The 11993-nt window shown below is 43.1% G+C and overlaps 1 protein-coding gene across 1 annotated transcript; it reads left to right on the forward strand.

Annotated features, from left to right (window-relative positions):
* The first annotated feature begins 7330 nt into the window (after nucleotides 1–7330).
* Nucleotides 7331–8710, forward strand: LOC147450227 (uncharacterized). Its single transcript, XM_086520681.1, has one exon. It carries the CDS (start codon nucleotides 8086–8088, stop codon nucleotides 8629–8631), a length of 546 nt encoding a protein of 181 aa, XP_086376807.1. The 5' UTR covers nucleotides 7331–8085; the 3' UTR covers nucleotides 8632–8710.
* The last annotated feature ends 3283 nt before the right edge of the window (nucleotides 8711–11993 follow it).

Raw genomic sequence — 11993 nt, forward strand, 5'->3', positions numbered from 1 at the left:
GGTACATAGTCATTTTGTAAAGAGAACACTTAATCATAATAGAAGTTTAGCGTTGCCGTCTACTATGTGTGAGAGAGAAAGAGAGTAAGCGTGAGCTTCATCCTCATGCTATGCTCGGCTCGCTCATTGTATTGGAGATGTGATTGCACCATTGTTGTAGGCTCGAGGAGAGCTACGCGATAACGCCAAGCATTCCACGCGAGACGAAGCACACACATCGATGCACCTAGGAGCTATTTATGGCTGTAAGTATATCAAATGATGTTTGTTTTTTGCGTGAAAGTAGTCATTATAATTGTAGTGACGTAAGCTACACATAGGTACTCATAGATTACAGTTTTGAACGCTTTCAAAATTCGGCTCTGTCTTTATACGCATTTATTGCAGATGGGTCTAGAGAAAGGGTTTTGAGTGTAAAGGCTTTGGGACATGTGTATCCTAGTGAGGGGATGGTATTCCTTAAGTTTCATACGATTCTGGTATGATTTGATGAGTTTCCCTCCATTTGTGTGTATGCGGGTTGGTGGTGTAGTTGAGAGCAGTGAGATTCTAGGTTGTGGTTTAGTTGGCCTTCCAGAGTGTTGTATGTGTAGGATGGTCTCAGCCTGACAAGCTAAAGAGATTTTCTCTATATACCTTCCAGAGTGTTGTATGTGTAGGATGGTCTCAGCCTGACAAGCTAAAGAGATTTTCTCTATATACCTATCGTGTCATCTGTGTCCTCGATTAACATTATGTTGATCTAGGTTGTGTTGCGTGCACTTTATGGGTGGTGTGATTCACTCCCGCAACATTGGCGCCGCATAAGCTACACATAGGTACTCATAGATTACAGTTTGGGCACTTTCAAAATTTGGCTCTGTCTTTATACGTGTTTTTTGTAGATGGGTCTAGAGCGAGGGATTTGAGTGTAGAGGCTTTGGGACAGGTGTATCCTAGTGAGGGGATGGTGTTCCTTAAGTTTCATACCCCCAAGAAATGATACACCAATGGTAGCTACAAATTGATGGAAGCAGATGGCTGAATTCACAAGACAAGAGTCAATAGATGGAGGCTCAAAAGTTACTTCTTAAGGTTTGATCCGGAGTTCATGGTCGATATTCCAGAGGAGGGAGAGCCCTCCAACTCCGCTGCTAGAGCAGAGCTAGAGGCATGAATGCCTCTAGCAAGAAGAGGAGGGCTCATATGGCCGGCTTTCAAACCCGCGGCCGTGGGAACAAGCCCCATTCAAGGGGAGCATGAAATTATATATATATATAAAAAAAATTGTGCGTTCTTGCACACCGCCACCCCTCCTTGACCTAGCACCCACAGAAGGGGCCGCCCCCCCTTGGCATCACTCTCTCCCTCTCCTCCATTATCTCCGTCTCTCTCTCTCACTCTTCCCCCAACATGGCTCCACCTTCTCTCTCTCTCTCTCTCTCTCTCTCTCTCTCTCTCTCTCTCTCCTCCATTATCCAAGTAGGCCAAAGTCTCTCTCTCTCTCTCTACTTGTGTCGGCAGCCCAAGCAAGGTGCAAGATAAGCTCTCTCTCTCTCTCTCTCTCTCTCTCTCTCTCTCTCTCTCTCTCTCTCTCTCTCTCTCTCTCTCTCTCTCTCTCTTAACACACGCCACACACACTCTCTCACACTCCCTCACACACACCTCTCACACCTCTCTCTCCCCATCTCTCTCTCATTCGCTCTCGCTCTCTCACTCTTTTCTTGTATCAATAGTAGCCAACGAAAGTCTCTCTCTCTCTCTCTCTCTCTCTCTCTCTCTCTCTCTCTCTCTCTCTCTCTCTCTCTTGCTCTCTCTCTCCATTTCTCACCCTCATTCAGCCTCAAAACTCTCTCTCTCTCTCTCTCTCTCTCTCTCTCTCTCTCTCTCTCTCCATGCAAAATATCTCTCTCTTTTCCCATACACACACACACATGCACTCACACTCACAAGCACATACACACTCACACAGTTACATATGCCCCCCCCCCCCCCCCCCCCCCCCCCCCCCCACACACACACACTCTCTCTCAACCTCAAACCTCTCTCTCTCTCTCTCTCTCTCTCTCTCTCTCTCTCTCTCTCTCTCTCTCTCTAAAAAATACAGCTCTCTCTCTCTCTTTCCATACACACACACACACTCACATACACACACATACGTACATTACACGCATGAGCGTACACACACAATCTACCAAAAACAATCGCACAAACACACTCATACGCATACAAACACACGCACGCCATACGCACGCACAAGAAGGGAAACCAAAGAAGCTCGACATCGACGCCCAAAGAAATTAAGAAGAAAAACCAAGATCACGTGATGGCGACCACAGTTCAAAGAAAGATGCCGATTTAGGCATGCCCCGATCGGGCCCCAAAACTGATAAACGTGCTACATCGACGCACCAGCAAAGCTTGCCACCATTCATCCATATTTCATCCACGACGCATCTCCGTTGTAGACATCTGTAGGGTAATCTATTCTTTTGTTTCAAGCCAAAATCTTGTAGAAAAACCATCTGTATATTGCCACCTGTCTCTAGGTGATGGTCACAAAGGCCCACCTAGGAGATATCATTTTAGAATTCTCTTAAAACAAAGCAGGGGTCAACCATCTGGGACCTAGCTCCTTGCTTTGTCTCTCTTGATTAGGGCCTAAGACTAGTCATATTATCATAAACTAATGCAACCTCCACCTATAGAAGAGCATTGAGAGGTCACTATCAGGGGTCAGCACTTGAGAAGGAAGCTATGCACACACACTCGCTCCAAGGGTCGCTACGCACAGAAGTGTGAACTTCGCACATGTGAATTGTCCCTAGAGAATGCACTATAGGTTCTCTCTCTCTCTCTCTCTCTCTCTCTCTCTCTCTCTCTCTCTCTCTCTCTCTCTCTCTCTCTCACCATTGTCTCCACCTCACCAAAACGAAGGTTTCTGTAAATACCACCATGCATCATGTTTTCCCTCACATCTCAAGGGGTTTTTATCGTCCACGTGTGTGTGTGTGTGTGTGTGTGTGTGTGTGTGTGTGTGTGGTGTGTTGTGATTAATGTTATTAGTACCACTGTTGTCCGTGTCCTAGCCGCTCAAAGCTAGGTGGTACCCATGTTCACTCCTCGTGACAAGTTTGGCATGCAAGGTCCTGGCGTAGAGGCCGTCGGGGTCCGTCTTGCGCTTGTCAGTGTCTTCAAAGGCAAATAAAGCAGGGACAAGTATGGGTTTCCAAACAAGCAGCATCAATGAAACAACCAGTAATCATGAAGAAGTGGGTCCCAAAGGTAACCAATAAAACTAATTTCAATGCACCACTGCTTGAATTCTTTCAATTCCTCCTACGGTTATAGTACAACTAGAAGAGAACCCACTGCTGAGGAACGATTCCAACAAATACAAAAACCAACCACAAGGCTAAACTAGATTCCAAAGAAGTATCAAACAGATAAGTAAGCCTTCCAAAGAGCTCTACAATGTTCAAACAAGCAAACGGCACAGGATCTTCAAAGAAAATAAAATTGATTAGAATAGGAAGCCTTGCCAACAAATGCCAATAAGCAGATTGTTTATACCTACATCTTGCACATCATAAATGTTTTCCATGCATTGACTGTGTATGCATAATAGGGCTACATTACAAGGCCTGCATAGGCACAATTTTTGATTGCCCAAGCACAACACATACCCTTGGTGATAACATGTTGTTTTGAATTTTTTCCTTTGATTGTGATGATTTTTTGACAAAATTCAGAGTATATGCCCTCATAATAGCATTACAAGAGGAGTACAGGGACAAAGGCCATATATAAGCCCCCAGGAACATGTGTACAGTGTACATAGCATTTAGATTTCTAATAACTTGATTTTGCTTTTTGAGTTGAGTTGATTTTTGGTTTTATTTTGTTATTTTTGAGATTTTCACACACAAAAAGGCAAAAAAATCCATAATTCAGGTGAAGAACACAGTGAAGAGATGTCGAGAAGTACAAAGAGAATAAGGTCCAAGAAAATGATGACACTTCACGTGGTATGCCTCCGCCTCGAAAGCCATATGCAACAATACTTTTGTTAGAGGGAAAAAAGAATGTTGATCAGTCTTCGACTATAATAGAATGGTCATAAAACTCTGGGATGGACTACAAGGACAAAGAAAGTGGTGATGCAACTAAACAAAAGCACCCCATCAGACTTTTCATGCGACTATACGGCCTAACAAACAAACAAAGAAAAGGGACTAACAGTACTCACAAGAACACAATGTGCCATTGATACCCATCAATCATTTTCAAGATTGAAATCCAAAAAACTACGCTTGGAAAGCCAAATGCAAGTCCAAATCAAGCTAAACATGGTCAAGAGGCTATGAGTAGATAATACAAGCTACGAGTTCTATTATTAAAAAAAAAGGGAAAAACTCCTAGCTAGCCAAAGGTGCACTTTTTTCAAATTTGAAGCCATGATAGCCATCTACATACCCTGTGCATCATATATACGAGTTTTGGGGACAAATGGACCATGATAGCTCATCGATGGTCATCTATCACGGATGATGTCAGAAAAGCCCTTTTTTGAAGCATGTTACTAACTTGGGGAATTAACTGGGGTTTGTCGGGTTTTAATTAAGTCATGTATCAAGTAGAAGCAGTATCATGATTTACACATCACACAAAAGCTAACAGTGGCAAATGAAACTTTGATCACCTTGATGCAGAAACAAAGGAGTCAACAATGAAGAAGAGCAAACAAAAGTGGTAGACAAACCAACCTTTGCAGGATTACATATCTTGACCTTGCTGAGGTAGATCGAATGCTAGACATGGGTTTTGAACCTCAAATAAGAAAAATTATCTCCCAAATTCGTCTTAACAGAAAAACTTTGCATTGGATTGCAACTTGGCCTAAAGAAGTTGAAGGTTTAGCCAAAACAATTCTACAGAATCCTTACAAAGTTGCCATTGGCTCACAAGACCTGAAAGCCAATCACTCAATTCTACAGATTGTAGTTCAGTTGTTTTTGAGAATCACAAATACTCAAAATTGACAGATTTACTAGAGCAGGTGATGATGGAGCTTTCTCTATCCATGAAGATAAGAGTCAAGTTGAACAGGATTGGTTTCTTTCTGAATTTAGATCTGGCAATATACCTATAATGATAAAAATAGATGCTGCATCTCAGCATGGATGTGAAGAACATAAAGTTCGTCATCAATTATGATTTTCTTGAATCATGTGAAGACTATGTATGTTGGATTGGACAAACAGGACAAGCTTGTGCAACGCTACAACCTATACTTTCTTTGCATCAGCAAAACAACAACAAAGACCGTACCGACATCAACAACTAGATCATGTCCGGGACGACATGAATTCGGAGGGGGGGGAGTGTTGACCACTAGGTCAACAACACAAGATAACTCAAAAAAGCCTTATTCTCTAAGAGTTATGAAATGCTGTGATTATGGTTAAAACATCATTTGTAATGATAAGTAAGTAGTCTAGTTGCAGAAGCAGGGGTGCAATGGCACTTCCAAATTGTACATACAAAGCCATTTTGCTCCTTGAACTCTATTTTTGGTTTTACCTATGGTAGCATTGGTATATAAGGTACCTAGGTCATTTTGTAAAGAGAACACTTAATCATAATAGAAGTTTACCACTGCCATCTATTGTGTGTGAGAGAGAAAGAGAGTAAGTGTGAGCTTCATCCTCATGCTACGCCCGGCTCGCTCATCGCATTGGAGATCTGACTGCACCATTGTTGTAGGCTCGAGGAGGGCTACGCGATAATGCCAAGCATTTGACTCGAGACGAAGCACACACGCCGATGCACCTACGAGCTATTTACGGTTGTAAGTATATCAAATAATGTATATTTTTTGCATGAAAGTAGTCATTAGAATCATAGCGAATAAGCAACGCATAGGTACTCATAGATTACAATTTCGGGCCATTTCAAAATTTGGCTCTGTCTTTATACGTGTTTTTTCACAGATGAGTCTAGAGCAAGGGTTTTGAGTGTAGAGGCTTTCGGATAGGTGTATCCTAGTGAGGGGATGGTGTTCCTTAAGTTTCGTACAATTCTGGTATGATTTGATGAGTTTTCTTCCGTTTGTGTATATGCCGGTTAGTGGTGAGTTGAGAGCAGTGAGATTCTAGGTTGTGGTTTAGTTGGCCTTCTAGAGTGTTGTATGTGTAGGATGGTCTCAACCTGACAAGCTAAAGAGATTTCCTCTATGTGTCTATAGTGTCATGTGTGTCCTCGATTGACATTATGTTGATCTAGGTTGTGTTGCATGCACTTTATGGGTGGTGGGATTCGCTCCTGCAACACAAAGTCAGACCAAAGAAAACCATAGCTTGGCAAACTGGGAACATTAGAGATAAACTTGTCCGAATTTGAAAATAACTTCACCATTGTGTTAGGGTAGACTATATGAACAAGTCTCCCAAGTTTCATCCCAAAAGGTTGTCCAACATGGATCGCGATCCATGACCCCTTGTAAGCTGTCGAGTCAAAAACCATACCACCTGGTCCCAAATATCAAGGATAATCTAACCCTAGAATTTCAAGTCATTTGGATTTCAAAATCTTTGCCAAAATGCCAAAAATCTCTAAGTTTGAGAAAAATTCCAAAATTTGGCATGAAATCCCAACCAATGATCCAAATTCAAAAAGAAGTGAACCATAGCATCCCCAACTCATACTTAATCAGATGGTACCACCAAAAGTTCAAAATCTTGTCCAACATGGAATGCAATCCATGACTCCCTGAGCAAGATTTGACCTGCAACCATCTGACCTAGTGCCTATAGCTACCCTAGATGCACTGGTGAAGTTTGGACGTGTTTTGATCAAGTTACACTTATTTTTCATTTTATGGTCGAAGTTTGCATTTTTTGACTTTCTCAAGAACTTCATGGCCAATTTTTGGATCTAATCTTTGGAATGTCTGCTCATAGAATGCCTCGCAGATGATAGAGGAAGCAATGGGAAGTCCCACCCATCTCATTGAATAAGAAATCTCATGTATCAGAGGAGGAGTTGGCTCAAATTCTAGCAAATATATTCATTGGCAGATTTGAAGCATCAGATGATACTAAAGTAAAGACCGCAATCTTTGCAAGGGAACTCTGAACTCTACATCAGCAACAAGAAGTGATTGAAGGCTCAAGGTGTCTTCAAATGGACACATTTTTTTGTCTACAGACATGGGGAACGAACTTTTAAAGAGAACATAAACTTATGTCATCAATTCAATACAACAGAGAAGCAACTCTGATAGATAAGGATGGTGAAATTGTAAAATTTTGGATCACCACAGTTATGATCAATCAAGCCTTACACTTGGCACTAAGAAACCACAACTCGCAGCTAAAGACCAAAGCTACATACAATCAATAAAGCTTTTATCAAGCAGCAAGGGCCCAAGTTTACATACAAGGATTTGGTATACTCAGACATAGAATTTTTGCTTCGCTTCATATCATTAGCATCTAAAAGTCCAAAAGCCACCTAGAACACCAAGCCTAACCTTCACATTTTCGTAGTGATGGCCATCTGACTCTTAGAGCAAAGGATGATCTAATGTGATATGGGCACGTTGGAAAGGGGGAAGTCGAAAAACCACCAGCACATAGTATAAATACCTCTCTATAACCCAGTGATCTCACAGCACCCCTATCCCCTAGTAAACACAACCCTCGATACACAATCCGCAATTGAATATTGACCAATCTCAGACTCGAACACCCCCAGCTATATACACTAACACACCAAGCATATCATCGAGGTTCTCACCTATAACCCTTTTGAGCACCTTCACATCAACAATAGCATTTCAAAATCAACAAACATTCACACTATATTCCAGAATCTCTAACATTCATCCATTCTGTCTAAGCTTGCACCCCATTTATGCATCTAACACCAGTAAACACTTCGACATCAATGGCCTACACTGCATTCACATAGAAGGCACCAACACAGAAAACCATCCGAGTCCATGAAACCACCATTAGCATGAGAGTCAGGTAGGAGATTGACACAATTTGCAGAGAAACATAGGCAATTATCACTACTAAATCCTTCAAAAGGGGGTGTATAATGATGGGCTTAATGGAAAAAATCCTCCTTTGCTTTCGATTCTCTACACCTGACCCTGCGAGCTCTCGCTTGGGCCCGCCCCTTGATGCAACTGGTGGCCCCCTCTTTGATGGCGCTGCAGGGCAGCCCTCTCCATTGCCTGATGGTGACACCTTTCCCCTCCAGGCATCCCTCTGGCGGCCTTTTCTTTTGATCCAGACCTTGGCGCGTGCGGCCTCTTGGCGGCCTCCTACCTGGTATGCCACCCCGTGGCTTACTTCCTCCCCAACGCTAGCCTTCTCTGGCTGTAACACCCTCCTGCCTCTGTTGGCGTCCCCCTCTTCACCTGTGATATCGCCCCGCCCCCCCCCCCCCCCCCCCCCCCTGTCTTGCCAAAAACTGGCCCTCTTACAGCCCCGCCACCTCCTACATACACTCGGATGGTACCCAATTGGCTGCCTTACAACGACTCCCAACCCCTCTTCATTGACGGGCTCAACAACCACTGGCCCCTCATGCCACTCTCGACCTGGCTCTGCAAGGAGGCCGCCTCCCTTTGGCCAATAGCGACCTCACTATTGGTCGCCTTCCCCTCTGCAAAAACTGACCCGACCCCGCTTTCATGCAACTGCCGCTCCCTTTTGTATTCACCGGGCGGGCTTCCCTTATGCAACTGGCCGTGCCCTCTCCTTGCTTTTGAACGGCCACCACAGTGAGCACATGGCGGTTACCTCTCTGCATCCGCTAACAGTCTCGCCACCTGCATCGTTTTTTTTTTCCTCTTTAAGTTCCAGCTTTAAAAGACTTTGGGTTTAGCCCCCTTTCACACGGTCGGCAAGTCTTTGATTGCGGTATCAAAAAAACTCCAACTCAGCTCCCCTCCTTGACTTTGCAATGCTCTTCAGAGCCGCCCCCCTCTTGGCTGGCCACCTTTCCCCATGCAAAAGTGCCTGCTCGGTTTTGTTATTTCCAGGGTTCACCTTTAGCTTTAAAAAATATCGAGCTTGGCATTGATTTCCACGCATCCGGTTGCCACGAGCCATCTTTTTTCAAAAAGATTCATCTTCACTCCATTTCATACCTTTAGCTTGCCGCCCAAACTCCCACATTTCCCCTTGATAATCACTGGTCACATAGTCGGCTGCTTTGCACGTTTGGTTTCATGCGCTTTGAAGTATGCTTCTCTGCAAGATCCATCGTCATTGGTCGGCCAATGAAAAGAATCCCGGATATCGGTGGCCCTTGGGTAAAAGAACCCCGCTGAGAGCACTACGACCGTCATGAAACTTGAGCTGCACTCACTTGCAATAGCCCTCAATGGACATGTTGTAGCATACATACCTTGGCGAGTAGAGTCTCCTGCAGACAACTTGCTCCAAATCCCATAACATAAACTTCATGGCACCTGCATCCAACACCCCTTGCCTCGTTCCCAACCTTGTGATATAATCATATGCTCCTGGCACCTGTGATAGCAAAAAACAATTGCAATTTCCACTGGAGAGTGCTTCATCTCGGTGTACCTGTCTCCTAGCACCATCAAGTACCTACCCAATGTCCCTGTCACTTGCTTGCAAACCGCCATGCCTGGACTTCTTGTACTTCCATAGGTCAACACAGTTTGGCTGTACCAACGTACATACTAGAAAATCTGGTTGAAGTAAATCTCAAGAACATTGGCAAAAATAAAACCTACATGAACGGTGGACCCGTGCTTACTAGGAAAGCATATCAAGCACTAGGAATGATAGATCAGCTACCACAAGCTGAATCCCAGCTTGATCTCTTACACACATCCAAGGATGCAGTCAAACCAGTGACAGACCAGTGACTGGAACCTTTGGAGTTCAAACACCAAAGAAACCACATGACAAAGTTCTCCATTAACAAATTCTGCTAGTGAGGAGATGGAGTTGCACATCCACCTAAATGGAAAAATCAAGACAAGAAACAGAGACACTCAATCAAAATTTCAGACATCAAATGAAGATAAAGATGATGAAGAACAAGATAACAAGAAAGACGGAAAATTCAAAATTCCATGGAAGAAAATCTATTGAGCATAGAGATCAAATGTTGATCTCTCAAACACAAAGGTCCATGGAGGCACAAGCACAAAGAGAGGGACTCTGCAGAAAGCTAGCTAAAGAAAAGAGAAATATGGGAGCATATGCTAATTATTGGAATTAGGGTTGAAGGAAAACACACACATGGAGAAGACAAAGAAGGCTCAAATGCACACAATACACGGAAATGAAATGGAAAGATAGATAGCCCTAGAATGATGGGTGTATATACAATACACGGGGGGAAAAACCTCCTAGTGAGAGAAAAATGCCCCGGTGGTCCTAAGTGTGTTCACACACGTCACTACCACATGTATATGGTAACAAAACCCCCCTGGAGTGATGCGGTGAATGAGAGCTGGCACATAGAGTAAAGGGAATTTCCATGCCCTGAGGACATGATTAGTCCACAAAGGGGAATAAGCCCAAAGCTTTGCGAAAAGCTTTGAACTTCTCACGAGACAATGCCTTTGTGAAATATATGCAAGGTTGTCCTATGTTGGCACATAAGCCAAGCTGATCTCTCCTACTGAGAGCCTCTCCCGGACATAGTGGTAATGCACCTCAATGTGCTTTGTGCGAGCATGAAAAATTGGGCTCCTTGCAACTGCCAATGCACTCTGATTGTCAGTGTAGATAGTGTTGGTAGTTTCTTGTCCAACACCCAAATCATCCATAAGTCATCTAAGCCATACACACTCAACCGTAGTTGTGGAGACTGCCCTATACTCAGCCTCACAACTAGAAATGGCCACAGTAGGTTGCTTCTTGCTCAACCATGATATACATGAAATTTCAAGCATCAAACAAAAACCACTTGTGGACACTCACTTGTCAAAACAATCAGCCCAATCTAAGTCCAAAAAGCATGTAAGTATGGCAGCAATGATCCCCCCTTGGGATAAAACAAGCCAGGATGTAAAGTGCCACTCAAGTAGCGGAAAATCCTCTTGACATCCTACCAATGCTTAGACCCTAGGCTATGCATAAATTTGCTGACCTGTAAGACTGCAAATTAAATACCGGCCTTGTGTTGCATATATAAATGCGGCATCCAAAAATAGTTTGGTAAAAAGTGACATTTACACTAGGATCACCAGCATCATGAAGACTCAAGTTCAAACCTATTTCCATGGGAGTGGCAATAGGTTTGCAATCCTCAAGTTCATACTTACACAGCAATGTCTCTACGTACTTTTTTGACACAAGGCAATACCACCATCACACTACTTAAATTGTATACCCAAGTAATGATGCAACAGTCCCAAATATTTCATCTTGAAAGTAGCATTCAAATCAGCCTTAAAGTCAGCAATATGTCTCTCATTTGTTCCCATGATAATAGCAAAGAATCCACATAAAGAACCACAATGAGAAGTACATCACCCTAACGCTTTACATACAATGTGCTTTTTGTTGGATTGTTACAAAAGCTTCGTTTGACCAAATAAGTGTCAGTCTTCTCATACCAAGCACGAGGATATTGCTTCAACCCATACAGAGCTTTGTTACATTTTCACACCTTATCCTCTTGTGCTTTCTTGACAAAACCGCAAGGCTGCTTTACATAAACTTTCTCAAATATGTCACTATTCAAGAAGGTAGTAACAATGTCTAATTGATGTACAAACCACATAAAGTCCATGTTTCATTTTCTATAAGTGCATCATATTTTGATTGCATGGTAGCCATCCAATTTTTTGAATTATGTGCTTCATCAAAAGACAAAGTTTCTTCAACATCATGTAAGCTAGACACAGCCAAAGCATAACAATATGACGCATAAGATGCATGGTGAGAGCTTGAATGAGTGCGACTAGACAAAAGTGCATCCAATTTACTGTCACACAATGTATGCACCAG

This window comes from Adiantum capillus-veneris, chromosome 9 (genome assembly GCF_014529385.1).
Source record: "Adiantum capillus-veneris isolate H3 chromosome 9, ASM1452938v2, whole genome shotgun sequence".
In the NCBI taxonomy this organism is placed as follows: Eukaryota; Viridiplantae; Streptophyta; class Polypodiopsida; order Polypodiales; family Pteridaceae; genus Adiantum; species Adiantum capillus-veneris.

Bases quoted from the DNA above. Each gene is read 5' to 3' on its own strand.
- LOC147450227 (XM_086520681.1), top strand. From the start codon at position 8,086: ATGATGGGCTTAATGGAAAAAATCCTCCTTTGCTTTCGATTCTCTACA.